Source organism: Macrobrachium nipponense, chromosome 13 (genome assembly GCF_015104395.2).
Source record: "Macrobrachium nipponense isolate FS-2020 chromosome 13, ASM1510439v2, whole genome shotgun sequence".
In the NCBI taxonomy this organism is placed as follows: Eukaryota; Metazoa; Arthropoda; class Malacostraca; order Decapoda; family Palaemonidae; genus Macrobrachium; species Macrobrachium nipponense.
Genome location: NC_087206.1, coordinates 6,272,213 through 6,299,555, shown reverse-complemented (window position 1 = coordinate 6,299,555; position 27,343 = coordinate 6,272,213). Strand labels below are relative to the sequence as shown.

Here is a 27,343-nt window from a genome sequence, read left to right as displayed (position 1 = left end):
TTGCTAGTTTTTCCAATTTTCAATTTCTCATTATGGCAGCTCTGCAAACAGAAGTAACTACTACCTATAGGTATTTGCTAAAAAAAGAGCAGTTTATCTGCTTGCAGAAGCAAAGATTGTATAAAAACAAAGTGCCATACCTCACGGAAATCAATGCAACTGTGAAGCTTAGGAAGCTGGCATTGGCTCTTGCTCTTCTCCATCCACTTTTTTGTAAATCTGAAAAAAATGAGCAGTTTATCTACTTGCAGAAACAGAGATTAAAGATTTTCTCAAAATTCTATGGGTTTCTATCCCTAAAGTCGTTTTATTTACGTTCCCCTGTTATCCCCTGTATTTTGTTTATTTATAATAGGCTATCTGCTTCATTAAGCAGATAAACTGCTCATTTTTCCATTATTTCCATGCTTCCAAAAATATCTGATCAATCTGTGTGCTGATCTTGAACTTATGTAATACAGTGAATTTAGACCCCATAGCTAGGATTACTGGTTAGGGTTAGGCTAGTATGCAGAGTAGATAGTTTGCGGTAGCTATTGGTAATTTGAATCTTCCACCGCAAAGGGGTAGCCTAGACCATTCCATGTGATTGGCTTTTAATGTTGGGGATGGGGGCAAACACCCCCCCCCCCCCCCCCCCCCCCCCCCCCCCCCCCCCCCCAAGCAAGGTCAGGGCACAGCACCCTAAGTCAGGGTAAGAAGGTAAACTCTGGTTAGGTCAGGACAGCATTCTAGGAGAGGTTAGGTTTGTTTTTGTTGGCAGGACTTGTCTGTCCTTAGGTTAGGATATAGGTTAGCCAACCCTACTTTGTCATTTGTGATCATATGCTGATAACCTACAATTTCTACAGGCATTGTCTTTGCTCACGAACTGGTAAAAGTCATGGTTTCAAATCATATTTGCTGTGGATTGTGAAATATGGTTTTGTAATGGTCTTTTTAGTTGGAAGTGACGGTTGATTAGAGCAATGATCCCAAATATGGAGAAATCTTAACTGGAAAATGGCTTTATTCAAGAAAGAAGTGACTTCTTAAGTCAACGACTTCCATGAAAAATAGTACTACTATTGTATTATTTTTCCCTAACTTGTCACAGGGGCCTTTTGTATCATAAGGAATCATACCCCTCACCTGTCATTAAGTCAAAGGAATCATACCCCTAACTTGTCATTGGGTCCAGGGAAGCATACCTCTAACCTGTCATTGGGTCCAGGTAATCACACCCCTAACCTGCCATTGGGTCCATTTATCATGAGGCAGTGACCCTCGCTTGTCATTGCCTCCTGAAATGAATTTTGCCCATTCAGGCATACATTCCTTGGTGAAATTCTGCTGAAGTAATTACTGAGGAGATACCCATCACATACTTGAAAGATTCTGTAAGGCAAATAGTAATTTATTTGGTTACTGGTGGAAACATTGCCAGTACCATATTGTTGAGTGTCAGAAATGTAGCCATTTTGAAGCCATGGGACAGTAAATAATACTGGAAACACCCCTGGGGGAAAAGCCATAACTGATAAACACAAAACCACGCAAGAACAAAAGTTATCATTATTGATATACTGAAAGCATTACAGTTGCATTATATTACTTATCAACACAACATTTGTTACCATAGGTTAGTTCAACTTCAGTGCAAAATTCTATTCGGGTAGAGTTAGGGTTCAGGGTTTCATGAGATGGGCTGAATAGAGTAAATGTGATTATTATGGTGCATGGTTGCAATAAATATAAAAAACTGAATTTTTGAGGATGTGATGCCAGGACTGTATAATTAACTGCAGGAATGACAAAGATGTTGAAATCAGGAGAGATTTAATTCCCTTGAAAGGGTTAATGACTTGACTGTTACTAGATTGGAGATCAGTTTTGATGAAGTAAAGCAAAAGTTTCAAGAGTGCAGGGTATGAATACAAATGTGTATGTGATGTAGATGTATACTAGTGTATTGCTGATAAATTGACAGTATATGTAGATATAAAGCAGTTATAAGGAAATTGAAAAGTTACTTCATAGTTACTCAAGCTGAAGCCTGATTCAAACCAGTTAAGGGGTGAGAATTTTGCCAAACTAGTATTAGTATATTATAGGTATGTTAAGGAAAATTCTGCGGAGGTGGTGACCTGTCATTGATGAGCGAAGTCTTCATTAGGTTTTGCCCTGTAGGGGTTAGTACTGTTAGTGCTTCTCACAGGGTGCACTGTAGGCAATACTAAGGTTCTCTACAGCATCCCTTCGGCCTCTAGCTTCAACCCCTTTCATTCCTTGTGCTGTAGTACTACCTCCATTCATATCTTTCTAACATCTTGCTATCCACTCTAATAATTATTTTAAAGTGCAACTGTGAGGTTTTCTTGTTTCACTTGTCAAACCTGCCTGCTCTCAATTTCCTTTCCAGTGCTGAATGACCTCATAGGTCCCAGTCCTTGGCCTTTGGCCTAAACAATCTACTTATTCCATTCCATTCATTAGGTTTTGTCATTGAGAACAAAAATTTTTGCAGTTGTTCAAGGTTATTCCATCATTACTTTGGACCGTGGGCGAGTCTTAAAATTGTGTAACACCACCTTCCTCTTTGTTGTATTATTTAAACTGCATTTTAAGCGGCTGATTTTTCTTCTCAAATCCTTTACAGTAACATATTGGCAGGTGTGACAGCTTGTTTAAACAAGCTCTGCAGTTTATTGTTGTTAACAGGATTATTTGGCCTGCTAAAGGGGCTACCTGCCACCTAGTTCTGTTCATTATACTAATGCTGCCTAAATGGCATTTTGCCCATTAGATATTAGTTGTGCATGCCACGTAGTTACTAAGTTTTATATCATAGACTTCACTGGCATTTTTGTTTTAAGTCAGGCTGAGGGTTTGGTGAACTATATGTTGTTTTCTAAGAACGTTAGATTTTATATCTGAAGAAATTATGGTGTATTCTATAGATTTGAGTATTCCAGCCTTCAGTTTCATAGGACTACCATTCTTGTAATACAGTGCTGTACTTTCCATATTACTGTAATTGCTATGGCTGTTTTCAGATGAACTCTTAAAGCATTTGTAAGACTGTGGTTTGTGTGTAATGAATTATTTTCATTTTAGTTGTTTTAGAAATTTCTTAAAATACCTATAACATTGATATTCCTTAATATTTCATAACATACCTATTAAATTGATATTCCATATATGTTGGTGTAAATAATTCATATTTATTAGTTGCTCTATAAAGTATTGCACAAATGAAATTAAGTTACAGTTTTTATCAAATGTATATTGTTTTCAATGTGAACTGACAAAATTGTGTTCCTGGATTTTTAGATTAGGTTCTGTTACATATTGTAATTACTTTGCTGCACAAGTCTGTATGCTTTGCAAATCTCAACCAATATCTAACATGCACTTTGTCTCTCACAGTCTCGGCAAGATGTCGAGCATAAAACAGGTGATAAATGATGCCGTGGAGAAAGGTAAGGAGGTATATGAAAAAGGTATGTAGAACCTCTGGTTTGGGACACCCGCAACCCACGCACATTTGTACCCTAAAGTTGTTACTATAGGTACGGTGATGACTCAGAACAACCTGTATGCTTCATTTCTCTAGCACAGCAGTAGGTCCAGTTTATGGTATATAGTATTTTAAGTTTTTTTCTTGATTTCTACACATTGATTCCATATTTACCAAAAATTGTATTGAATGTCAAGATAGATAAGTGGCTCTCTTTGTTTTGATAACTTTTAGCATTCAGTTTTATAAAGTAACATATTTTTTTAATGGTTATGAGATCTTTTCACCTGGATTTTTCTAAACAACAGTATATGTCCTTTGGAAATGTGATGAAGTTTCTCCCAAAATTATGATATTATCACAGAAATGAAGACAAAGTTTAAGCTGTCATTTGTCAGCAATTTGTTTAAGGTACTATTTGTCTTATTTTGATTTCTTTTCTCAATAGTTACTCAGGTCACGTTGGCTCACAGAATCCAGAGAGGTTTTAGATGCATTTTCTGCTCACAATGGGAACTCCTGATGGTTTCCTCAAGTTGTTTAGATCAGGCTGGCCTTATGTCACCACTGGCTGTTGTTTCTTGTGTTACCTTCCTGTATTTCCCTCTACTACCTTCTTTTACTCCTTAATGAGTACCATATTCTTTGGAAACTTGAATATTAAGTCAAAGGATCCTTGTTGGCTTGTTCCATAGGAATAGGGTTTCATCTTCTGAATTATTATGCTATCATAATAACAGTCTGGATTTTTGTGTTGTTTACGCTTGAAATAAGACAATTTAGATCTACATTTATTATTTTTTTTTACCACTGAGTGATGGTGCAAGTTGCATCACTACATTCAGGTATTTTGTGATTTTTTGTTATCAAGTACAAAACATGAAATTCCAGGAATTTCATGTTGTTTTACACTCACCCATTGTGACTGGCTGCTGATTTATATTTCATCCGTCATGAAAGAAAACTAAATGAGTTATGGAGCTGCCATCTGGTAAGCTGGGCTGTTCAGCTGTCAGTTCTGTCACATATCTCTTTCTCTATAACTTATTTTTGATATAATGATGGCATGTTTGATTTTAGTTGGAATACTTCACCATTTGAGTAAAAGTAGCCCAAGACAGTTTATTACTGCAGGTTCTCATCAAGTTAGATTTTGTAGTCGGTTTCATTTTGGGTAATTAATATTTTTCTTTTTGATTATTGGACGCTGGCCTGACTACATGTGAAAGTTTGTGGGAAGACTAGTTCCTTGCCTTTCAAGCAGCATTTTTTAATTTGATACAGAATTTGTAATAGCATTGATGAACCCAGTCAGTTGGAAAGTTTAGATTGCTGTAATCCCTCCCATACAAGTAGTATGCAGCATTTTTCTTTTGTTCCTCATGCAGAAAAAGAGAAGCATATTTCAGGTTTACGACTGGGTCTTGCATCACCCAACCTTTAGTGATAGCTATACTGGTGCCTCAAATCCTGCTTCTTAATACAGAGCTACTTACTTCTTTGACCCAGATAACTACATAGTTTGGGATTTAATTTATATTTGATTTTTTTCAAGATAATACTAGTTTTCTTTTGTGTCTACTAATTCATTCTCTTGTATAACTTTGCATCTCGTAAAAGTGTACTGAAGATGCTAGAAAATACTTTTCCAGTGTATCATCACCTAGGATAATAACTGGTTATTTGTGACTTTCAGAGTGTAATGATTGATTATTCTTGGCAGTGTTTTCAGTGTTAAATGTTGTTCCTTTCTGGAATTTCACGTATCAGGACTGTAAAAATTAGTTAGGAATTACTAACCAAAGAGACAGGGACATTCAGAAACTGATGCTACTGTAGACAAAAATGTTGCTCTTAAGATTAAAGACTTGAAGTAATGATTACAGACTTAAAGAAGTAAAGCTTGACTCCATAGTCACATTGCCAGAGTTGCTATGTACAAGGTTACCATTTTTACATGAAAATGTTGGCCATATACATTTAATTGCTATGTATTTGGTGATCCCATTTTTATTTTATTAGGGTCATGAAATCTTCTACTGTATTTAAATTATGCTTATGCCAAATTTTATTTTCTAAAGCCTATGTACACTTACTTGCAGATGTTTCATCCTACAAAAAAAGTCACTCAGTAATTTTGAAACCTCCAGGATGTATCTCCTAGTGATCTTGTTACTGAGTCTTGATTTCTCACATGTATTGTCCATTTGAAAGTATAATTTGGTAAACCAAAGTACAGTACTTTATACCTTTGGGCCATTGTTGATGAACAACCTGAGGTCTTGTCTCAGATTAGGTATTTGCGCACTAAAGCTCCCCTTCAGGTTATTAGGAATCGTCTTGATTCACGTTATGTGTGTGTTAGAAGTTTTGAGTGTCGTTATTATTTATTGCTCTTAGACATTTCAGCTCATTGAAATAATTTTGAGGAAACCATCACAGAAACATGAAATTTTTTATACTAGGATTTAATTGCGGGATATTACCCGCAAGTCATTTTCAGGTGTGACCTACAAATGATTTTAAATTTTGATTGATAATGGGAGAGGAAACAGCCTCTCAAAAGTCATTTTGAGCTATAAAAATTGAGCCAAGTATTATATAAATTGAGATAGCGTAGTTTGATGAATATTTTTTTGAGTGATAGAAACATGTTCTAGATCCAGTCATTATAGAATAAATAAATAAGCGTACTCTGCAAACATTGTTAGAAATATTGTAATAACTATCAGCAATTGTATTATTAGTATTGTAGATAAGAGTAGTTGCCAGTTATTGCCTAGATGATGGTAATGGAAAAATCAAGTCATGCTTGTCAAGTACCTAGATTTTTTTCTTGAGTTTTAGCTGCAGTATTTTTGTGAGCTCCCAATAGACATGAAAAGACAAACTCAGAAGTTACATGCATTGTATTTTTTATTAAAAGAAAAAGAGCCAGTGTGCTGTCATGTTTTCATTTTTGGTCTGAATTCTAGTTGCAGTATTTTTTGAGTGCCCCATTGACACGAAAAGGCAAAATCTGATGTTAAGTCCAGTATATTTTTGCTAAAGAAAAAAAAATCAGAGTTCTGCCTTTGTTTTCCTTCTTGTTGCTGCTTTTAACACTTAGTCGCTTGTCCCTCTTTAGGTCGAGCTGCTCTTGACTTGGTGGAGATGAGTCCAGGGTTCCCTGTAAGGCCTGTGATTGATCAAGGTTTTGCCCTTTTGTTAATTTTTTCTTTATTTCTTTATTATAATTGCTGACATTTAGGTTTTTTCCATATTTGCTTAGCCTTTTCAGTTGAACTACCCTAGGCTTTTTAGTTTTTTGTTTTTAAATATTACTGAACCTTTTAGAGATTGAGGTTTTTCCTTTGCTTTTTATTTCAGAAAAGACCAGTGTTTGGATCATTTTTAACTTTAAAGCATCCATAAATGACAAAGTAAAAAATATGCTATTGGTGATGTTATCAGCCTAGCAGTGAACATTTAAAATTTTTTCCTCTCGAATTTTTGAATGTAGCTTATTTTCAGTATGCTGCTGAATTTTATTTAATGGAGACAAATGAAGCTTTTGGAATTGTATTGGGACTGACTCAGCCAATTATACTGACACCTCTAAAAGCAGGAGAGTGAGGTCAGTTCATGGGGAGGTAGTAAGGATCATGAATGTCATATTTTTTAAACTGCCTCCCTGTAAATATGCACAGCAGTATCAGCCAAGGATTGTATTGTATATTACTAGGAATGACATGTAACAAGAACAACTGAAAGCTGTTAAGCCAAAATTAATGGTGTGGTGTAGTAGATCAATGAGACTTGAAGAGGCTTACGAAGTACACTGGTGATAAAAGCTAGTTTATCTGTGATAAGATTATTAGTTTGATTATTGAATTGACAGAATGTTGTAAAAAAAATTGTCCTTTAAGACAGCATTTCTAGTGTGTGAGGATTTTGTGAAAGTAGTATGTATTAAATTTAATTGCAGTTTGTGCTGCCGTATGTGTAGGAAGCTTGCAGCTATAGTTGTTCAAATACAGTATTTTGACAAGGTTTGGAAAATCATTAGCTTTTGTGGGATTGTGTAGTGATTTCAAAACAGAATCCAGAAAACATGGCTACTTTTTCTTTACTGGAAAAGCAGAATGGAGTTGTAGTTTAGTGGATAATTGCATAGAATATTGATGTTGTAAACATGGTTGGTTTGTGTTAGCCAATTTTTTTTATCAGTTCATAATAATGTAATAGGATTGATCTAATGCTATGCAATGTAGTTTTGACAAAGTAAAAAGTGTGATGTCTCCAGAAAAAGATTAACCCTCTAAAGAATGTGATTGTACTAATATGCGTGGGATGATGTAGGTTGTCCGTTTTTTTTTCTTAGTTTTGCTAATATAACCCATCACATAACATGGATTAAACTATTAGTAATTTTTATATGGTGATAGTTATAATTAAAACTTTCTAAAAGTATATTTTAATTGAGTGTTTTGCTTTCACAGTGCGGCAACCAAATCCTATTCGGTTACGAGACCTAATACGTCAGATCCGGTCTGCTAAAACTGCTGCAGAAGAACGCGCTGTTGTGAATAGAGAATGTGCTTATATAAGGCTCACATTTCGCGAAGAGGATTCAGTTTGGAGGTGTCGAAATGTGGCAAAACTCCTCTACATCCATATGCTGGGGTGAGCCCTAGATAGTGTTTGTTTGCTAGTGGTAAAATTTTTTTGTTATGCTGAGGTAGGGCTGAGGTATGTAGCGTGGCTATAATTATTATTTCAAGTACATCATTCTTTTTGGGAAACAAAAGGAAACATTTCTTTTCATACAATCAACTTACCTGTCAGATATATACTTAGCTAAGACTCCGTCGTCCCCGACAGAAATTCAAATTTCCAGCCACTCGCTACAGGTAGGTCAGGTGATCTACTGGCCTACCCTGGGCGGCAGGACTAGGAACCATTCCCGTTTTCTATCATATTTTCTCTGTCGCCGGTGGTATCAACATTGTTGTTACTACCTCCTGACCTGAAATCTTATTTCAAAGCATTTGATCATCGTTTCTTCGGACTTTTTGGTGACGTACCTGGATCGTGTTTTTGGCATTCGCTACTGTGGACTGAATTTGGATTTTCTTTTGGATTTTTCTCTATATGTCTGATTCAAGTGTTAGTGTGAGAATGTGTGTGAAGTAGGCTGCAAGGTGAGGATACCGAAGGCTTCGGTTGATCCTCACACTGTATGTCGTAAATGTAGGGGGTGTGAATGTTCTTCATCTAATACCTGTCATGAATGTGAGGGGTTAAATGCTGAAGAATGGAAGACTAACTTCTTACTTGAGGAAGTTAGAAAGGGATAGAGTGAGACGTGCATCAAAGGGTGTGTGTTCAAGGCCTATTGAGCCTTTTATTGAGTCTATATCTCCTAATCCTAATGTTTTTGATTCTCCCTCTATATCGGGACTTTCACAGGCTTTACATTCAGAATCGGCCTCTGAAATCGCCGACCTGAAGGCTACTATCCACAAGATGAGGTCCAAAATGGCAGCCCTAAAAGGTAAGGATAGTGACAGTGACATGTACAGTGAAGTGAGTGCTCCCAGTGTTGTGGAGGGGGCGTTTGATCGTCTCTGCGACGCTCCCAGGCCTAGACCTCTTCCAAGCTCCCATGCCCAGAGGAGAAGGAAAGTCGAAAGCCTTAAGGAGGTCGTGGAGAATCCCCAACGGTCAGACGTCCCTTCAGCAGGTTCTGTTTCGCATCAGACTGCTCAGGACCGCGTTAGGAAAAGCGTCCTGCGAGATTGCTTCTCTTCTTCTCCCTCTCCTTCACCTAAACGAGGGTGGAAGGATTCGGATCTTTCCAGGCCCCTGAAAAGGCATTGGAAAGAACCTTCTTTGAACTCGAGCCCTGAGCGCTTTTCTGATGAAGCTCCCTCCTCGATCAAGAAGGCGAAGTTTGTGCCTACATCTCCATATATGGATGTGTCGGATCGTTCTCCTTCGAGGTCTCCCTCTCCTCCCATTGAGGAGGACGCCGGGGAGGCTTCTAAGAGGATCCTACTTGCTGTGCAGGAACAACTAGCCTCCTTGGTAGGAGTTCTGTCTAGAAATCCCACGCGCAAGAAGGATGTTGCGCTTCCTATCAAGAAGTCTTGTCCTCTTTCTCCTGCCAGGCGCGAGGCAGCCTCCAGACATGAAGCTTCCTCTTTCAAAGATGTAGAAGAGGACTTGCATTTCAGAACTAGTGCAAGAGAAACGCGTGACAGACGTGAGGCTCCGGACAGGACGCCTCCCGTGCGAGAGACGTCTTCTAGGCGAGAAAAGTCTTCCAGATACGTGCAGCCTATCAGGCACGAGATGCCAGCCAGAATGTCAACAGGGCGCGAAGCGTCATCCTTACGCGAAGCTTCAGACAGGCGCTTGGCGCCAGCCAGGACAACAACCGAGCGCGAGGCGTCCTCCAGACGTGAGGAGTCAGCCAGGCGCGAGGCTCCAGCCAGGACGCCAGCCGAGCGCGAGGCGTCCTCCAGACGTGAGGATTCAGCCAGGCGCGAGGCGCCAGCCAGGACGCCAGCCGAGCGCGAGGCGTCATCCAGACGAGAGCAGTCAGCCTGGTGCGAGGCGCCAGCCAGGACGCCAGCCGAGCGCGAGGCGTCTTCCAGGCGCAAGGCGTCATCCAGATACGAGGAGACAGCTAGGCAAGAGGCGCCAACCAAACGCGAGGCGTCTTACAAGCGTCATCCGTCTATCAGACTTGATGCTCCAACCAGACGTGAGACGTCTACTGTTGTCAAGAGGGACTCTGTACATTCTCTGAGTCCCTCTCCTATAAGGAGTTTGTCTCCCTCGGATAGAAGACTTCCTGTTTTTGCTGGAGATTCTCATTTGGATCCCGAGATGGACGAGAATTCTGAAGACGAGGCTCGCGGTAGGGAAGGACTTTCCAGCTACAAAGTCTTAACGGCCCTTCTTCTTGAGGAATATGGGGACGCGTTAACTCCTGCCGCTCCTCCCTCTCCGCGCGCTCTGTTTTCAAGCGCAAAGGTGCCTAAATCCTCATCTTTCTTGAAAATGAGACCTACTATATCCATGAAGAGGGCTCTTCAGTCTCTTAATACTTGGATGGATACCAAGAAGGAACTAGTCAGGACGGTCTTCTGCATGCCCCCAGCGAGACTCGCTGGCAGAAGGGGCATTTGGTACCAAACGGGAGAAAATATGGGTCTTTCTCTCCTGTCCTCTACCGAAGCAGACTTTTCTACCTTAGTAGACGCATCTCGAAGACAAGGACTGAACTCTGCCCGTGTGACTTGGGGCATTTCAGAATTGGGTCATCTCCTCAAGGGACTCTTCCACGTGTTGGAAGTCTTTAATTTCTTAGATTGGTCCCTTGGGGTGATGTCCAAGAAGGCTCATGACGCTGAAGGTCTCGACCCGGAAGTACTCCTTTGTATACTGTCGTGCATTGACAAGGCAGTACAAGATGGATCCTTAGAAGTCTCCTCTTTATTTGGAGCGGGACTGATCAAGAAGAGGACAGTTTTCAGAGCTTTCTTGACCAAAGCGGTCTCGCACTCTCAGAGAGCAGCTCTGTTGTACTCTCCTTTATCTGACTTTTTGTTTCCTTCTCAGTTGGTGAAGGACATTTCCCGATCACTAACTGAGAAGGCGACTCAAGACTTGCTTCTTCAGTCATCTAGGAAGAAGAGACCTGCAGCAGTAGTTGAGAAGAAAGGGCCAAGTAAGTCTCTTCAGCCCTTTCAAGGAAGCCCTCCCTCCAGAGCGCCCTCTAAAAGGAAGGCTCCTGAGAGGAGAGGTAGATCTGCCTTCCGTCCCTTTAAGAAGGGAAAGTGATGCTTCTCTCCTCCAAACACCAGTAGGTGCCAGGCTCCTGGGATTTGTGGAGTCCTGGGCACGTATCAACACGGACGCCTCATCAATGTCTGTGATAAGGAAGGGATATCTTATCCCTTTCCTGGACAGTCCTCCCCTGACTTCAACTCCGCGGGAACTGTCAGCCAAGTACAAGGATCCTGTGCTGAGGGATACTCTTCGACTGATGGTGGATCAGATGTGGGACAAGAGAGCGATAGAACTAGTACTGGATCAAAACTCCCCGGGGTTTTACAATCGCCTTTTTCTGGTTGCGAAGGCCTCGGGGGGCTGGAGGCCAGTACTAGACGTCAGCGCTCTGAACAAATTTGTTCAGAAGGAGAAGTTCTCTATGGAGACTTCGGCCTCAGTCCTTGTGGCTATGCGCCAAGGAGATTGGATGGTGTGTCTGGATCTCCAGGACGCCTATTTTCACGTCCCGATTCACCCTTCATCGAAGAAGTACCTCCGTTTCATGACGGGGGGGAAGGATCTTTCAGTTCAGGGCCTTGTGTTTCGGCCTTTCCACAGCTCCTCAGGTCTTCACAAGCCTGATGAAGAATGTGGCGATCAAAGGTGTAAATATCTCTCTCTATCTGGACGACTGGCTCATCAGGGCCAGATCAGAGAGACAGTGTTTGGAGGACCTTACGTTGACCCTAAACCTGATCAGATCGTTGGGATTACTCGTAAACCTCGAGAAGTCACAGCTGACCCCCAGACAGAACTTAGTCTATCTGGGGATTCAGATGGATTCTCGGGGTTTTCGAGAATTTCCTTCGCAAGATAGAATCGCAAAAGGCTTGCAGAAAGTCTCTCTCTTCTTAGGGAAGGAACAGACTTCGGCGAGGGAATGGCTGAGCTTTCTAGGGACCCTTTCCTCGCTCGAACAGTTCTTCCCACTAGGAAGACTTCATTTACGTCCACTTCAATTCTTCCTCAAGAGGTCTTGGAGTTGGAAGACGGGACATCTTTCAGACGCCTTTCCCATTCCAGTGGAGATGAGACCTCACTTAGAATGGTGGTTGCCCCCTCTGAATGAGAACAAGGGAATCTCCGTGAAGATCCAGAACCCAAACCTATTGTTGTACTCCGACGCGTCGGAGAAAGGTTGGGGAGCAACATTAGGCTCGAAGGAGGTGTCAGGCACCTGGGGAGCAGCGCAGGTGTCCTGGCACATAAACTGCAAAGAGCTCTTCGCCATACACCTGGCTCTGAAGAGTCTAGAACCTCTTGTGTCGAACAAAGTAGTTCAAGTAAATGTGGACAATACCACAGCACTTGCCTACATTCGGAAACAAGGAGGGACTCACTCCTTGTGCCTCTACAAACTTGCAAGAGACCTTCTGCTTTGGACGTCCCAGAGGAACATCTCCCTGCTTACGAGATTCATTCAGGGAGAAAGGAACGTAAGGGCGGACAGACTCAGCAGGAGGAACCAGGTCCCCTACACAGAGTGGACCCTACACAAAGATGTGTGTCAAGATCTCTGGTCTCTTTGGGGGACACCTCATGTGGATCTATTCACCACGTTCCTCTCCAAAAGGCTGGAAGTCTTTTGCTCGGTCGTGGAAGACCCCAGAGCTCTGATAGTCGACGCCTTCCTACTAGACTGGTCTCACGTAGATGTCTACGCTTTTCCTCCTTTCAAAATCCTTGGACTAGTTCTGAAAAAATTTGTAGCTTCAAAGGGGACAAGGATGACCCTGATAGCCCCCTTTTGGCCGGCACAAGATTGGTTCACGGAGGTGGTGGAGTGGATGGTAGATTTTCCCAGATCCCTCCCAAGAAGGATGGATCTTCTCAAACAACCACACTTCCAGAGGTATCATCAAAACCTCCCCGCTCTCGCTCTGACTGCCTTTCGACTATCGAAAGACTCGTCAGAGCGAGAGGGTTTTCTCGTAAAGTTGCAAGCGCGATCGCGAGAGCCCGCAGAGCCTCCACTAGACAAGTATATCAGTCCAAGTGGGAGGTTTTTAGAAGGTGGTGCAAATCTAAGAAGTTGTCCTCCTCCACTACCTCTGTAGCGGAAATTGCTGATTTCCTGCTGTTCCTGAGGGAAGAATCTCATCTATCTGTATCCACAATAAAGGGATACAGAAGCATGCTTTCGGCAGTCTTCAGGAATAGAGGATTAGATCTGGCAGATAACAAGGATCTCCACGATCTCATAAGATCCTTTGAGACTACGAAGTCTAAGGAACCGGTTCCTCCTAACTGGAACCTAGATGTAGTACTCAAATTCCTGTCATCCGAAAGATTCGAACCTCCTCATCTGGCGTCGTTTCGAGACATCACTAGGAAATGCTTATTCCTATTATCTTTAGCTACAGCAAAGAGAATTAGTGAACTACATGCTCTGGAGGATAGAGTAGGATTCAAGGGGGACTCAGCCATTTGCTTGTTTAAAGCCTTGTTTTTAGCTAAAAACGAGAATCCCGCAAATCCCTGGCCTAAGACCTTCGAGGTTAAAGGCTTATAGAGTCTCATAGGTATAGAAGCAGAGAGGTCTCTATGTCCTGTAAGAGCTCTAAAGTTCTACCTTCAGAGAAAACACCAGATGGGGGGCTCTAGACAAGGTCTTTGGTGCGCGGTAAAAGACCCCACAAGACTGATGTCCAAGAATGCTCTTGCATTCTTTGTGAGAAACGTCATTACAGAGGCACATAAGATCTGTCCTGACGAAGAGTTTCAACTGTTGAGAGTGAAAGCTCATGAAGTGAGAGCAGTAGCGACGTCTCTCTCGTTTCAAAAGAATATGTCACTTAAAAACATCTTGGATACGACATTTTGGAGATGCAACTCAGTATTTGCATCTCATTACTTGAGAGACGTTCGTGTGACCTATGAGAAATGTTTTTCTCTAGGTCCTTTCGTGTCTGCGGATACGATCCTGGGTATGGGAGCCAACACCAATCCTTAAGTATATACATACCTTCTTTTTAGATATGTTCTAGAGTCTCTTCGAACAAAAAGGGCTTGGTGTCGCACTGGCGGCCAGTCACTGTTGTTCAGTAAGAAACTCTTGTGATATCTTATTAGATGAGTATAATTTTTTTTTTGAAAATTTATGTATGTGTGCGTATTGTGTTTTTTGAGTTATGGTTGTTGTGAAGAGTTTGGGGGATAACTCGGAACAATCTTTATTACTAACATGTGGTTAGGATCAGGTGGTCGGGATTGGTTGTATGCTCCTTCTTAAGGTGTATTGTCATATAAATGGATCAGCACCCATTGACAAAGTCCTTTCAGGCTCTGCCGAGTAAGCGGATAAGACCCCATCGGCAGACCCACAAGAACTCTTGGCCATAGATCATATATCTCGCTAAAGTTTCTTGAGGTGATGCAGACTACTGGGCAACACCCACGAAGTCTACCACCTATCAGGTAGGAACCAAGGTTTTATTTATACCTACAACATATGTTGTTTACCTGTCTATTCCAGAAATAGCTGTTTCTTACCCTCCACCAAAGGGTGCCAATCAGCTAAGTATATATCTGACAGGTAAGTTGATTGTATGAAAATGATATTGTTATGATACAATAAAGTTTCATACATACTTACCTGGCAGATATATATGATTATGGCCCACCCAGCCTCCCCGCAGGAGACAGGTGGAAGAGAGAAAATATGATAGAAAACAGGAATGGTTCCTAGTCCTGCCGCCTAGGGCAGGCCGGTAGATCACCTGACCTACCTGTAGCGAGTGGCGCGAAATTTGAATTTCTGTCGGGGACGACGGAGTCTTAGTTAAGTATATATCTGCCAGGTAAATATGTATGAAACTATTGTATCATAACAATATCATTTTTCTCTAGGAAACATGCTTTTGGTTGTAACATTCTGGCTTGAAATTTATTTCCTTATTAGTAAAGAGGCAATAGAGGAAGTAGGATTGAAAAGTTCAGAAATATTAATCACAAATTTTTTGTGAAAGGAATGTTTGGTTAACATATTTTCTAATGTTGAGCTATTTTCTTCCAGGTATCCTGCCCATTTTGGTCAGATGGAGTGCCTCAAGTTAATTGCATCTCCTCGGTTTACGGACAAGCGAATAGGGTATTTAGGTGCCATGCTGCTGTTAGATGAACGTCAAGATGTTCACCTTCTCATTACAAATTCTTTAAAAAAGTAAGGATACCCTGTCTCAGGTCATTGGGCTTTCAAGTTTTAAGACTTTTGTGTTGTTTTCCATGTAAATTAGCATAGCTACTGTGTAGCTGTGAGTTGTAGCCAAGATATAACTGCTTAGCAATATACCCATAGTCAAGTGCATTAGTCCACCCTCCTCTGACCTACTTGAGAGCTCATTGCTGGTTATTCTTCATTGGCAAGGATGGATCCCTACAATTAAGGTTGTTGCTCATAGACCCTTGGAAAAAGGTGATTTGGGCTAGATTCCAAGGTGTTTTACATTTATTTATTTTTTATATACAAAGTTATAAATATCAGTCCAGAATGTTTTGTTGAATTGCCAGAGCAGTGAAGACACTGAAGTAATCAATCCAACAAAAAGGTGTAATTTAAGCTCCAGTCTTTGGCTACTTGCTGTATTATTATTGTAAAGGATTAGTTTGTCCAGACCTCTGAGGCTAATAAAGGATCTTCTTGGGCTGGTTGGCTACTTCTTTTAAGCTGATAGATATTAGGAATTTTAATTAATGACTAATCTGGTTCACTTGCAGAACATTGAATTTTACTTTTTGGTTTGCATGACTACAGTGATGTGGTTTGTACTTGGAATGTTGCATTGTTAAAAGTTATTGAGGCTTTTGTTTTATCTGATTTCAGTGATTTAAATTCATCAACGCAGTTTGTACAGGGATTAGCTTTGTGTACCTTAGGAGCAATAGCATCTCCTGAAATGTCACGAGATTTAGCGGGAGAGGTTGAAAAATTGTTAAAGTCCTCAAATGCGTACATACGGAAGAAGGCAGCTGTTTGCGCCCTAAGGATCATCTGCAAAGTTCCAGAACTTATGGAAATATATTTACCAGCCACAAGATCGTTGCTTTCTGAAAAGAATCATGGTAAGTAAAACTTTTGTTCAGTGTCAAGGTTATTTTATTAGGATTATATTAACATTAGTGATAGGTTAGAGTTTCTTGGCAATACTGTTAGGTCGACATAGTGAACCTGTTATAGACCAATGTTTTGTCATCTATTTACTTTTGAAGTTGTCATGATGACAGTCTCCCATCCCTCCTTAGGACAACTAAATAAATTATAGTAACTCCTTCACTGTAACCTCTTGTGTTTTGTAGTGTACATGCCTTTTATAGTTAATGTCTGGTGGGGTTCTTGATTTCAGTTTTATTGATGTCTAACCATCCTTTGTTGGACTTGTGTTGATTATTTTGCCTTGATTTAGAAATCTGAAAGTGCTTGGCTGTTTTATTATGTAAGATATAATAGTTTACAGTACAGTAAAGAAAAGAACTTTTCAAGTCAACCTTGAGATTGAATCATTTCTATTCAGTTAAAGAAATATGAATTCCATTTAGTTTTAATCCCTGAATGTATTGTTTGCCTTGGGAAAGGATGGGAAACATATTTTTATAAATGATTTCTTTTCTGATGCAGGTGTGTTGATAACAGGAGTTACTTTGATCACCGAGATGTGCCGACAGTCACCAGATATGCTTGCTCATTTTAAGAAGGTAATTTCGTTGTATAAAATGCCTGTTTTAAACTCACTCTTTTTCTCTCCAAGTTGTTAGAATTTGGTTAGACATGGTAACTCTTGATTACCAGAAGTTTTGTTGTGTTTTTTATTATTAATGTGGAGTGAGACCAATGTTTCTTAAAAGATTTTGAAGATTTTCTCAAGGAAACTACTAATTACAGTAGAAAGTGTACTTTGATAGTTTATTTATAGACAAATATGGATACAGTATACAATTTTATGAATGCATCCTTGATGGGGCTTTTGTCTATGGAGCAGTCAGCATTACTTGGGAATTTTGTATTGTTTCTTCTATTTTCCAAGTCCTTTGGTATGCAGTATTGTTTTTCATGATTGTAATGGAGCCTGTGAGGTAGGATAATACCACTGAAACTACCAATCATATCAGTTAACATTCTTTTTGCTCTGTATCAGTATCAAGTTTTAGGGGTATGTAGCTTTGAATGTTTGTGGTCATATGTGAGCACATGTCATTGCTTTGCAATTGCCCTTTCTCCACTGTAGTGGTGAGACCAGCTGAAGAATTGCAGACAAGTCAGTAGTGTTGGTAACCAAGTAGAAATCCAGTTCCTTCAGGTTGCTTCAGCAGATGTATCTGTTGTTGCTATCACACTATAGTTGTTTTTTTTTATTGCTACTTTTCTTCCTGAAGTGGATGCATTTATGAGTAACCTATTTGTTTTGGTTTTGTATCAACTTTCAGTGTGCACAAGGACATATATTGCAATACACTTCCTGAACACCTGAATTAGCCATGGTCACTGATCAGGGCTAATTCAGTTATTCAGGTAAGTATTACAATATTAGTTTTATTATGAAAACTTCATTTTTTGTGTATTTTTCTTTTTTCTCACAATATTTTCTTACATATTGACTGTACTATTATAACCAAAAGGATTTTGCTCATGTGCTTTGTTGTGGCTACACAGTGTTATTATTGAGATTTGTTTTTATAGTAGCTATTGGTTTGAAGATTCAATTAGTTCTTCATTTGGTAGACCAAGTACTGGTAATATTGATCTGAGTTAGTTTTTGCAACCATCCATTACAAAAGCCTTGGATTACATGCTCTGATTATTGGGATTTTCAGTATTGTTGTCTGAGAATAGGAGATAATTTACTTCCGTATAGGTGTCTTGGAGTAAATGTGATTGATGGTGTCATGCAAAGAAAAGGTCACTCATAAGTAAGGAAGTGTGATAAATGGCGCTCTTAATATAATGCAGAGTGAAATGCCCACTAGAGCTTCATGTTCTACTTTTCACTCCTTGGTACTTGCCTGTGGTTTGTATTGTTTGATAGTGCCTAGTATTATTACCTTTGACTCTAAGCATTCTTTCACAGTAGTATTTGAAGAAAATGTTACCCTATGTATCAGGAAGCTGGTTGCAGTTCTGCTACTGTGGCTTTAGTAGACTTTAATTGAGGTGATGGAATGTGCTTCAGTGCAATATTCTATTTTTGAAGTGTTATTCTCCTGCTGGGATGATGGAAACATTCCTGGCCTTCTTGGACCTTCAATGCATGACCATCATGAGAGTTTATGCCTTTTGAGTCACAAGTATTCTGTTTTTCATTGTACAGTCTGTGAACATTTTACTCTGATGAGGTGCTATTACAGCATTGCTATATTAAAGCCTTGAACAGAAGTCTTTTCTTTCTAGGCAAATTATTACTCCATTTTGGCAATTATTATTATTATTATTATTCAGAAGATAAATGCCACACTATTTGTATGGAACAAGCCCACAAGGGCCATTGACTTGAAATTCAGGCTTCAGAAGAATTTGGTGTTCATTTGAAAGAATTAACAGAAGTTAATGGTAAATACAGAGATATAGTTGGTCAGTTATTAGAACACCAGATAAAATAGATTAATAAATAAATAAAAATGTAAGTATACAAGTTTTCTAATGTGCCATTTCTTGATCTAAAATGGATGACACTAGATGTAACATCTCATTGAGTGAGGGTTCTTTGGGATCACAGTCTTTTCCAATCATGGCAATAGTGATCCCAACCAATTGGGTCAAGTTTTCTTCATGATGAAAGGTTCTAAAGCTTGAATATCTGTCTCAAAGTTATTCAGTAATTCGAAGTGGCTTATGATCATTTTTTTCCCTTGTATATACAATGATTGTTTCTTACCTACCAGGTTTGTATATCTTTTATTAAAGAGAAGGCCTTTTTATATTTTTTTTTATTCAATTGGGCCATCACCAGATAAGGGTACCAAATTATGGTATCACTGGTCTCAGGAAAAATCAGAGGAACACATAACTTGTTGAAAGGCTTACTCTACTTGACCTGTTGATTTGTTTTAAATTGCAGCTAGTGTAAAGTGGCAAGGCTGCTGGCCTGAAGAATATGTCCCCTTGTATGGCAAAGGGTGTTTTGCTTGCCCATTTGACTACTGTTCTTGGTTTGCAATTCTGAAATAAGTGTTGCTGGTGGACTCAAAATGCAATTGTAAAGCAAGGGTTATGTTTATGAAACAATTTTATGATATTTGATGCCAATTATTAATTAAATTAAATAAATAGGTACTTAAACTAGTTTAGTGGTTTCATTGAGCAATTGATTTTGTGTAGCACTAAACAATTGTTAGGGTATTGGGTAGAATTTGTTTGACTTCGTTGAATGCAATTAGGAGGCAATGTGTAGAAAGATAAGGTTTTATGAAAATAAATACAGTACGATAAGATGTTTGAGACCCTTTGAAAATAATGTATTGTAGAGAAATGCTCTTGGTGAATGTTGTGATCCTAACTCTGTGTACAGTGACTGGTAAAAAAAAAATAACACCATAATGCTGAGAAGGATTTTCTCTCGCCTGTGAAAATACAGACATTCTCTCTCTCTCTCTCTCTCTCTCTCTCTCTCTCTCTCTCTCTCTCTCTCTCTCTCTCTCTCTCTCTCTCTCTCTCTCTCTCTCTCTCTCTCTCTCACATGTTTTACGTGCCTAAGTGGTAATGGCATTTGTAAAGGAAAGAGATTGAGGGGATGAGGAATGAATGAAATGTTGTGAATATATACAAAACATGTAACACCTACTTACAAATACACTTTTATGCATTGTTAATTTGGAATCATCACTAGCATTTTCACATTAAATTTTGTGAAATGTAAAGAAATCAACATATATACAGACTTCAAAATTTTATTTAGCATCAACTGGGGAAGTTTTGTCCTAATTTTTACAAGTTTTAGTTTTTTAAACTTATAAATATTTTTGCTACAGTATCTCATAAATATTTTTGCTACAGTATCTCACATCTCATAACTTACTGAAATGTTGAGAACAATTTATTTACTTTTTGTTTCTTAGGTAGAAGAATTTTCTGTTATAACTGTGAGGCCAGTTAATTCTCTTGAGATATGCAGTGATTGAAACCTAATATAACTTTTAATTTTAATATTGCACTATAAATTTTTGTTAGTTTTGAATACATGATAAATGCAGGTTAAATACTTAATCATTTCACATCTTTTTATTTGACGGTGGATTGGATTGAAAATTATCCTGTGGACTTGTAAAAGTTCTTTAAAATGTTAATAGTGACTTTTGAGGTGTAGTACTATACCAGAGATGCTGTGTATATCATTAAAGTTCATCAGTGTGGATTCTTGATTTTGAAGATTCTATATCATAGTTATGTGCTGTATAGCGTGTGTAAAGTGGACTCCACTGGTTCAGTGAGCTTACATATATGTAAGAGGTATAAGACTAAGAATTCATTTTTCAATATTGTATAGGTTCACAGGAGGTTCAGATGTAGTTGCCTTATGTAATTTGAATCACTTGGTGTCTGCTTCAAACACATGCAGGAAAATATTAGGAACCTTCTGTATTATATGTCATTCTTAGCCAATGAAAAAAATTGACCCAAGTTATTGTTTTATAGATTTTATACCTTATTCAGTTGTTTAGTTAAAATGAGTTAGTATAATTCTGTGATTGTGGTTTTATTTTTAACTGGGTACTTAAAGACCATGATTTTAAAATTGTTTAGTGGCAGTAAAGTAGCTAGTGGTCTTTATATGGAATTTTGACCAATTTTCTTTTGTGTTTAGTGGTTTGTAGGAACTACAAACTGCACTAGTACTTGACTAGTGACATGGTTATTGGCCCATAAAATGCAATATATAGTACAATTTGCAAGTACGTATGGCATTTGTTTCCATATTTTGCTCGCCAGAAATCTAGAGATCAGTTAAAAGGATAGTCATTGGGACATAAGGGTCATGTAGAAAAGTAAGACTGCCAGCTAGCTCTTGTCCCATGTGTTCACCCTGCCTTTCTCTGTCCATTAGTGGCTACTGAGTGATTCTGAGGTCTCTTTTTGCCTTGGTTGGCCCTTACTGAAATATATTGGATCTTATGGGAGCAACTGAAAAGTGTTGTTTAATGTTGCCAGAATGCTGGTGTTTGTAAGATGTCTGTTACTTGTTGTTGATTATCAAACTGCCAACTGCTTTAGAGTTTCATCTACATAGTTATGAGTTCTCAGTGTTGAATTTTCTGGGAGTTGTTAGTGGTCGAGTTCTCGGTGTTTAATTTTCTGGGAGTTGGCAATGGTAACTTTGGTGCAGTAGTAACTTGTGGCACCATGTTCTTATAGTTTGGGTGAATTACTTTGTAACAGTCAACATTCTACGTTAGTAATCATACCTATGGTATATTCGATTTCATTCTTACTCTTACCACCTTAATTCTACTTCATTTCTTATGTAAGGGCAGATTACTATTTTGAATTCTGTCAGACAAGTCTGTGGTCTTCTGTGTTTTTATAAGAATGTTTTGCATATTTATTTAGTCAGGCAGTGGTAAAACTGGGCAACTATCATCATTGTCGTGTTACTATTAATGTTTAAGAAATGAATCCTCATTAAACTGATCTCTTCTATGTAGGACTACCACTTACAGTATTCTTTACCAAGCACACCAAAGGTAGTCCCCCTTGTCTTTCCCCAGCTCTATCACTTTGTTGTTTCATTCCATTTTCTCTGGTTTCTTTCTATATAGGTGTCCTTTCATTCCATTTTCTCTGGCGTCTTCCATAGGGGTGTCCTTTTCCTGTTACTGTCTTATGCTGATTTTCATCCTTTATCATCCTTTATATATGTAACAATGTATTTATGTGGCAGTTTTAATTTAGCTGATAAATTTTAACTGCTGTTTTAACATTAGTGATGAGAATCTCTTTATAATTTGGGTTTGTCTTTGTCATGTCATTTTCTTCTTGTAAGTTGTGACAGTGTTCTTTATTGTTTTTATATATATGTCATATTACTGTGGGTCCTCAGATGAATCATTATGAAAGTTTACTCAGATTTATTGTTGTCAAAAGCATCTAGTAAATTAGAGGTATATTTTAAACCCTTTGAGATTTCTGGGACCCCAAAATTTGACTGTGTCAAAATCTATTCTTCCTGATTGAAAAACTGGAAATGATTTTCTTTTTATATTAATTTTTCACGGTGGAAAACTGCTTCAATCCATTGCAGCGTACAGAATGGAAAAAAAACTTTAGTAAATGACAAATTGAAACTTATTGAAAATTTTCAGTGAATGATGTTATAGGATGTCTTTGGAGTCTGTAATCCCAAAGGGTTAATGTACAACCATTATTGGGTCTTATTTTGATGCTGGTTGAATTTTGTGATAAACCTGAAGTTTTTTTGCCAGAAAGTAATAGATTAGATGGTGATGTCAAGCCTGGGAGGAAGTCTGTTATGAATGTGCTAGGTGCAGCTATAAATTACATATGGAATTTTGTGTGTTACCTATTTAGAGTAGCAACCAGGCATTGTTGGTAGATATGTCATGGTGAAGGGATAAATGATTGGTTAATTGGTTTGAGGTTCTGTGGTTCCATAGTGTGAAGAGTGTTATTGTACTTTTATTGTACTTTTAGTCTTCTAATGATTGATATTTAATGATCAATAAGCAAATATTTGTTTATAGCCTTAGTAGCCTGTTTTTGTGAGACCAGGTCAGTATAAATCAATTGACCGGTTGATATTAACTTTCTGATTTACTGAGAGCTGCATCTTGTCTATATTCCTTGATTTTGGTCTTGTTGAATAGAAGCGGTAGGTAGAGGCCGATCATGTGGCCATTATATTTGGACACAACTGAGTAATCTGCCTTTATCTTGCATTAGTAAGTGCGGTTAGTAACATGCCTACTTGGACAAGTGTCATGGGTATCTTATATAGCAAGTGACTGTTCTAAGGATATGAGTGACCTAAAGTAAAGAAAATAAATATATTTGCATTGACCCATTAACTGTATTTTGTGCTAGATTGTATGGTAGTTGTTGTTATTTTAATTTTTCACTTTAATAATTGTGGTAGAGGCATCATTCATAGCCAAAACTTGTGTCGCAAAATCATTTTCTGTTTGTGGTCTTTACCCATGTTCAAGTACAGTACCATTGTCTGTAGTCTTGTTCCATCAGTGTTCAAGGAACTTCCTGGTATGTACTAAAGGCTAACTCATCTACTGTATTTAGATTTTTAGGAGGGCATGGAAACCACTGTGGTTCTAGGATAACTGGCTGAAAATTGTCAAGCTTTTAGAATTTGTGGCTTTTTTTTTATTTTGTTATTTTAGAGAATTCGGAATAGTCTGTTGCTTCACATGAGCATGAATCTAGTCTCCTTAGGGTAATTGTCTGTGTATCTATAGTTTTAAATGTGTCCATTTCCTTTGTTCTATTCATTCACATGTAATGTGACATACACATGCATAGCCCCAAATTGAAATAATGCTCTGCATTTTGTTTTTAGAACATGAAAATTGTTTCTGCTCTTCTTGGGATCGTTTATTATAAACGTTGTACGACATACATGATGGTGTGTCTGTCTTCAAAGTAGAGCCTGTCATGCTTTAAAACTACTTTTACATAAAATATTGTTACTTGAATGGTCAACCTTCATTTCCTGTTTTCTGATGTGGTCAGTCATCATCTAAAAAAAAAAAAAAAAAAAAAAAAGATTTTGAACTATTTAAAACAAATCTTTAAAATAAACCCAATCCATGAATAGTTGTACGAAGAGCAAAATTTTAATTGGACAAAAAGTTGGGAGATTAGTAAAGAAAAAAGTTATGACAAATTTTTTTTACTTTGTGACTTGATTTTAATTGGTAGTATTTATTTGAATGGTGACTTTGATACTGGTGTTATTGAGTACATTACAGTACAGTAGTAATAAGTTTAGAGGGACAACTGATATACGTAATTTTTGCAGACTAAATCACTGCCAAGATTTCTTAGTGGATTTTATTGTGTAACAATCTGTGCAAAACCCAAGAACTCTACAGATTAATATTATAACTTCTCAGAGTGTGTAAGTAGTCTTGTTTGTTAAATTTTACCCAGTTTTATTATGATGTCTGTGCACAGTGCAGCTGTAATAATTTTTCTGGGTCTCTGTATACTGTTATTTATACTTTACTTCTCTACATATAGTTAATTACACATTTTTTTCTTCTCATGGTTGTTTAAAGCAAGAGCAGTATTTATATAGAACTTTCCAAAATTGATAATTGAGGAACTTTTAAATAGAACTAGTACCCCAGTTGATGCTACACATGTATTTATATCAGAGTTTTGTTATATTTGTTTTGGTTGAAACACATTTTGAAAATAGTATTGCATAACCTATTTACTATATTATATAGACTGATAATTGTGAATGTTATGAATCCTATAATTGAGAATATAAATAACTGAATACCTGATTACACGTATTACAAATGAAAAGTATGGAATGTACTTGTAATCTTTTGCATCTGCAATGGTGTTATTACTTAAAGACACTTCTGAGTTTTAAGATGTATACTTACAGGACAGATCTTAACACTTCCAGATACACACCACTTTGAGGTGTGAATGTGTTGTTACGTGACACAGTGTGAATGCACTTTCGTAACTATTGTTAGTCTTGCATTAGAAAAAGACTCGTTCATGCAAGTTTTCTGTTGCAGTCCTTTTCATTGGCAGAGGGACCAAAATTATTTTTATTTATTTTTTTGCATGGATAATACTTCTTCCTTGCCAACTGCCACTTAACCCAGACCAGTCAAATAGTATTAAAGTGCAAAACTTTTTGGGAGATTAGCCAGGGGAACACTAGGAAGATTGCATCAGTTGATTATTTAGACGTCTTGATAGATAAAATTTTTAACATATTGCGCAGCATACAAACCATTGTTTTAAGTATGCCTTAACTTTCATCTGCAGTATAAGTTTTGTCAGAAGGCATCGACAATTATTGCTTTTCCATTATTATTATTATTAATAGGGCTTAGTTTTTCCAGACCTCTGAGTCGCAAGTAGACTCTTCTCGGGCTGGTGTACTGCTGCTTTTCCAGAAGGTAATGGAAGTAATTATTTTGTTTTAGAAGTGATCATGAAAATCACTCTTCTTTATGACCTTGTTAAAGTTATCCGTGACCTGTTTCCTTCAGTGGGAGGCTGTTACAGGAATTTAGTATGCATTTTATCTTTGTCGTTCTCTTGGATGTATACTTACTCAAAAGTTGCCAGAACTTTCACTAAGAAGCTGTATCTTGGAACATTCTTTGGGTGATGGTCTCAGCTAATTTGTTTTCTGATGATTTCATTTAGGGATAATATAAGAACTTCCCTTAGAGATGGTTGATATCAGGGTAAAATGATAATTTATATAACATCATTTATGCAACTTGAAGGCCAATATTGGTACCTCAGCTGCTGCTGTTTTATGTGATACCTGTTTCTATACACATCTTTCCAACTGTTTGTTTCTCCAGCTCTGACTGCCTATCATTTGTGAGTGATGTCTATGAACATGATAGCTGGTGGGATTGTCTCGCAAATAACATGGGCATCTAAAACCTCTGCATAAACAAAACTAGAGCTTGCTTGTCAAGTTAATGGTTTTTGGAATTATATATAATGATTTGCAATTGAACAGCAAGAGTAATAATATTTGAGAAATCATGATGGAAATACTCTTATCATCAAATTCTGATTCCTTGCAGCAGCTCATGACTGTTCTCTTTTGCTTCCTTCTGATCCATTAAAGTAGTACCCTTTGGTATATGTGATTACAAACAGGTTTTGTGCCGCACTTTGGATTAAATTCTTGACCTCATTATTTTGTCAATGTTCATAGGTCAAGCAAGTGGACTGGATTTGTGTGTTATGATCAGTTACAATTTTTGGTCTAGATAGCCATTGTTTATGTATCATCTTATGTTGTTGGCTATTTAGTATCTCTTGCGGTTAATGTGAAGGTTTGATTTCACCAGAATTTACATACTGGCACTGTGTACAGTGTTGAAGCCCCTTGATTTTTCTTCAGATAGGGATTGTGTTAGTTAAAAAAGTTTTTCTTTTTTTATGACATGATTTTTCCTCTATTTTGAAGAAATTCATTTAAAAGGCCATGTTTTTCCTTGTGGAAATAAATTCTTGAGGCTGCTCACCACAGTGGTTGAAAGCATAATGAAATAACTTTGGTTTAATATCTTTTCTCACAAATCTTTTATTATCCACTTGTTTTATACAATTATATAAGGTTAGAAATTTCTGCTTAAAAATAGTCTACTTAATTTTAGTCTGGTGTTAAGGCATACTTAAAATGAATTTGTATTAGTGCTTCTAAATATTTTCAGTTGAAGAGGCCTTTTTTGGGTGGTGAGGTATGAAGAGTGGTGCCTACTAGTGAGCTTTGTTTTGTACAGTGGAATGAGTGTATATACATATAGTATTTTTGGTCTACCTGGAACAATTTTTCTCTTCCATGAAATAATTTTGACTTAGATCTAAATCATTTTTGTAGATAAGTGGAGTAGAATCTTTTGTTGTTTTTGTTTAAACACTTGTGAGATTTTGATTATGATAGTCATAGAGATGTTATTTTTATATAGTTTCCCATCATTAAAAGACTTATTTTTATTTTTGGGTAAAGGTAACTGTAGGTGTGAGTTTGTGTCTTTTTCCTTTTTTTTTTATCAATGTGCTTTGTAGAGAGAAAGTTGCTAGAAGAATAGAGGGTTGGAGACATGCAAGTAGGCAAGTTAGGCTTTTTTTTATGTAGCGCAGATATTTAGATATAAGAACTTTTATAATGAAAATGCATATCAGGTTGTTGCAAGTATAATGTTCTTGACTAATCTTGTATTGTAATTTTTAGGTGTCCTCATAGCATTTTGTTTGTATGTGTCCATAAAACAGTACAGTAATGAAACTGTTTTATGTTGTACTAACAGTGGCATGTGTTTTTTCCCCTTCCACCCAACGCGCCT

The 27,343-nt window shown here is 37.9% G+C and overlaps 1 protein-coding gene across 13 annotated transcripts in view; it reads left to right on the top strand.

The window, feature by feature from the left end:
- Positions 1 to 27,343, top strand: part of LOC135225613 (AP-1 complex subunit gamma-1-like) — a 65,445-nt gene that overhangs the window by 2,160 nt on the left and 35,942 nt on the right. For 4 of the 13 annotated variants that reach the window (XM_064264911.1, XM_064264910.1, XM_064264917.1 and 1 more), the window contains exons 2-7: positions 3,409 to 3,461; positions 6,627 to 6,692; positions 7,981 to 8,164; positions 15,339 to 15,485; positions 16,146 to 16,384; positions 16,938 to 17,014. In XM_064264911.1, the coding sequence (XP_064120981.1) occupies positions 3,409 to 3,461; positions 6,627 to 6,692; positions 7,981 to 8,164; positions 15,339 to 15,485; positions 16,146 to 16,384; positions 16,938 to 17,014 (766 nt within the window). Of the gene's footprint in view, positions 1 to 3,408; positions 3,483 to 6,626; positions 6,693 to 6,737; positions 7,444 to 7,980; positions 8,165 to 15,338; positions 15,486 to 16,145; positions 16,385 to 16,937; positions 17,015 to 27,343 lie in introns of those variants that run through there. The other 9 variants (XM_064264915.1, XM_064264918.1, XM_064264921.1 and 6 more) reach the window with 3 other exon arrangements.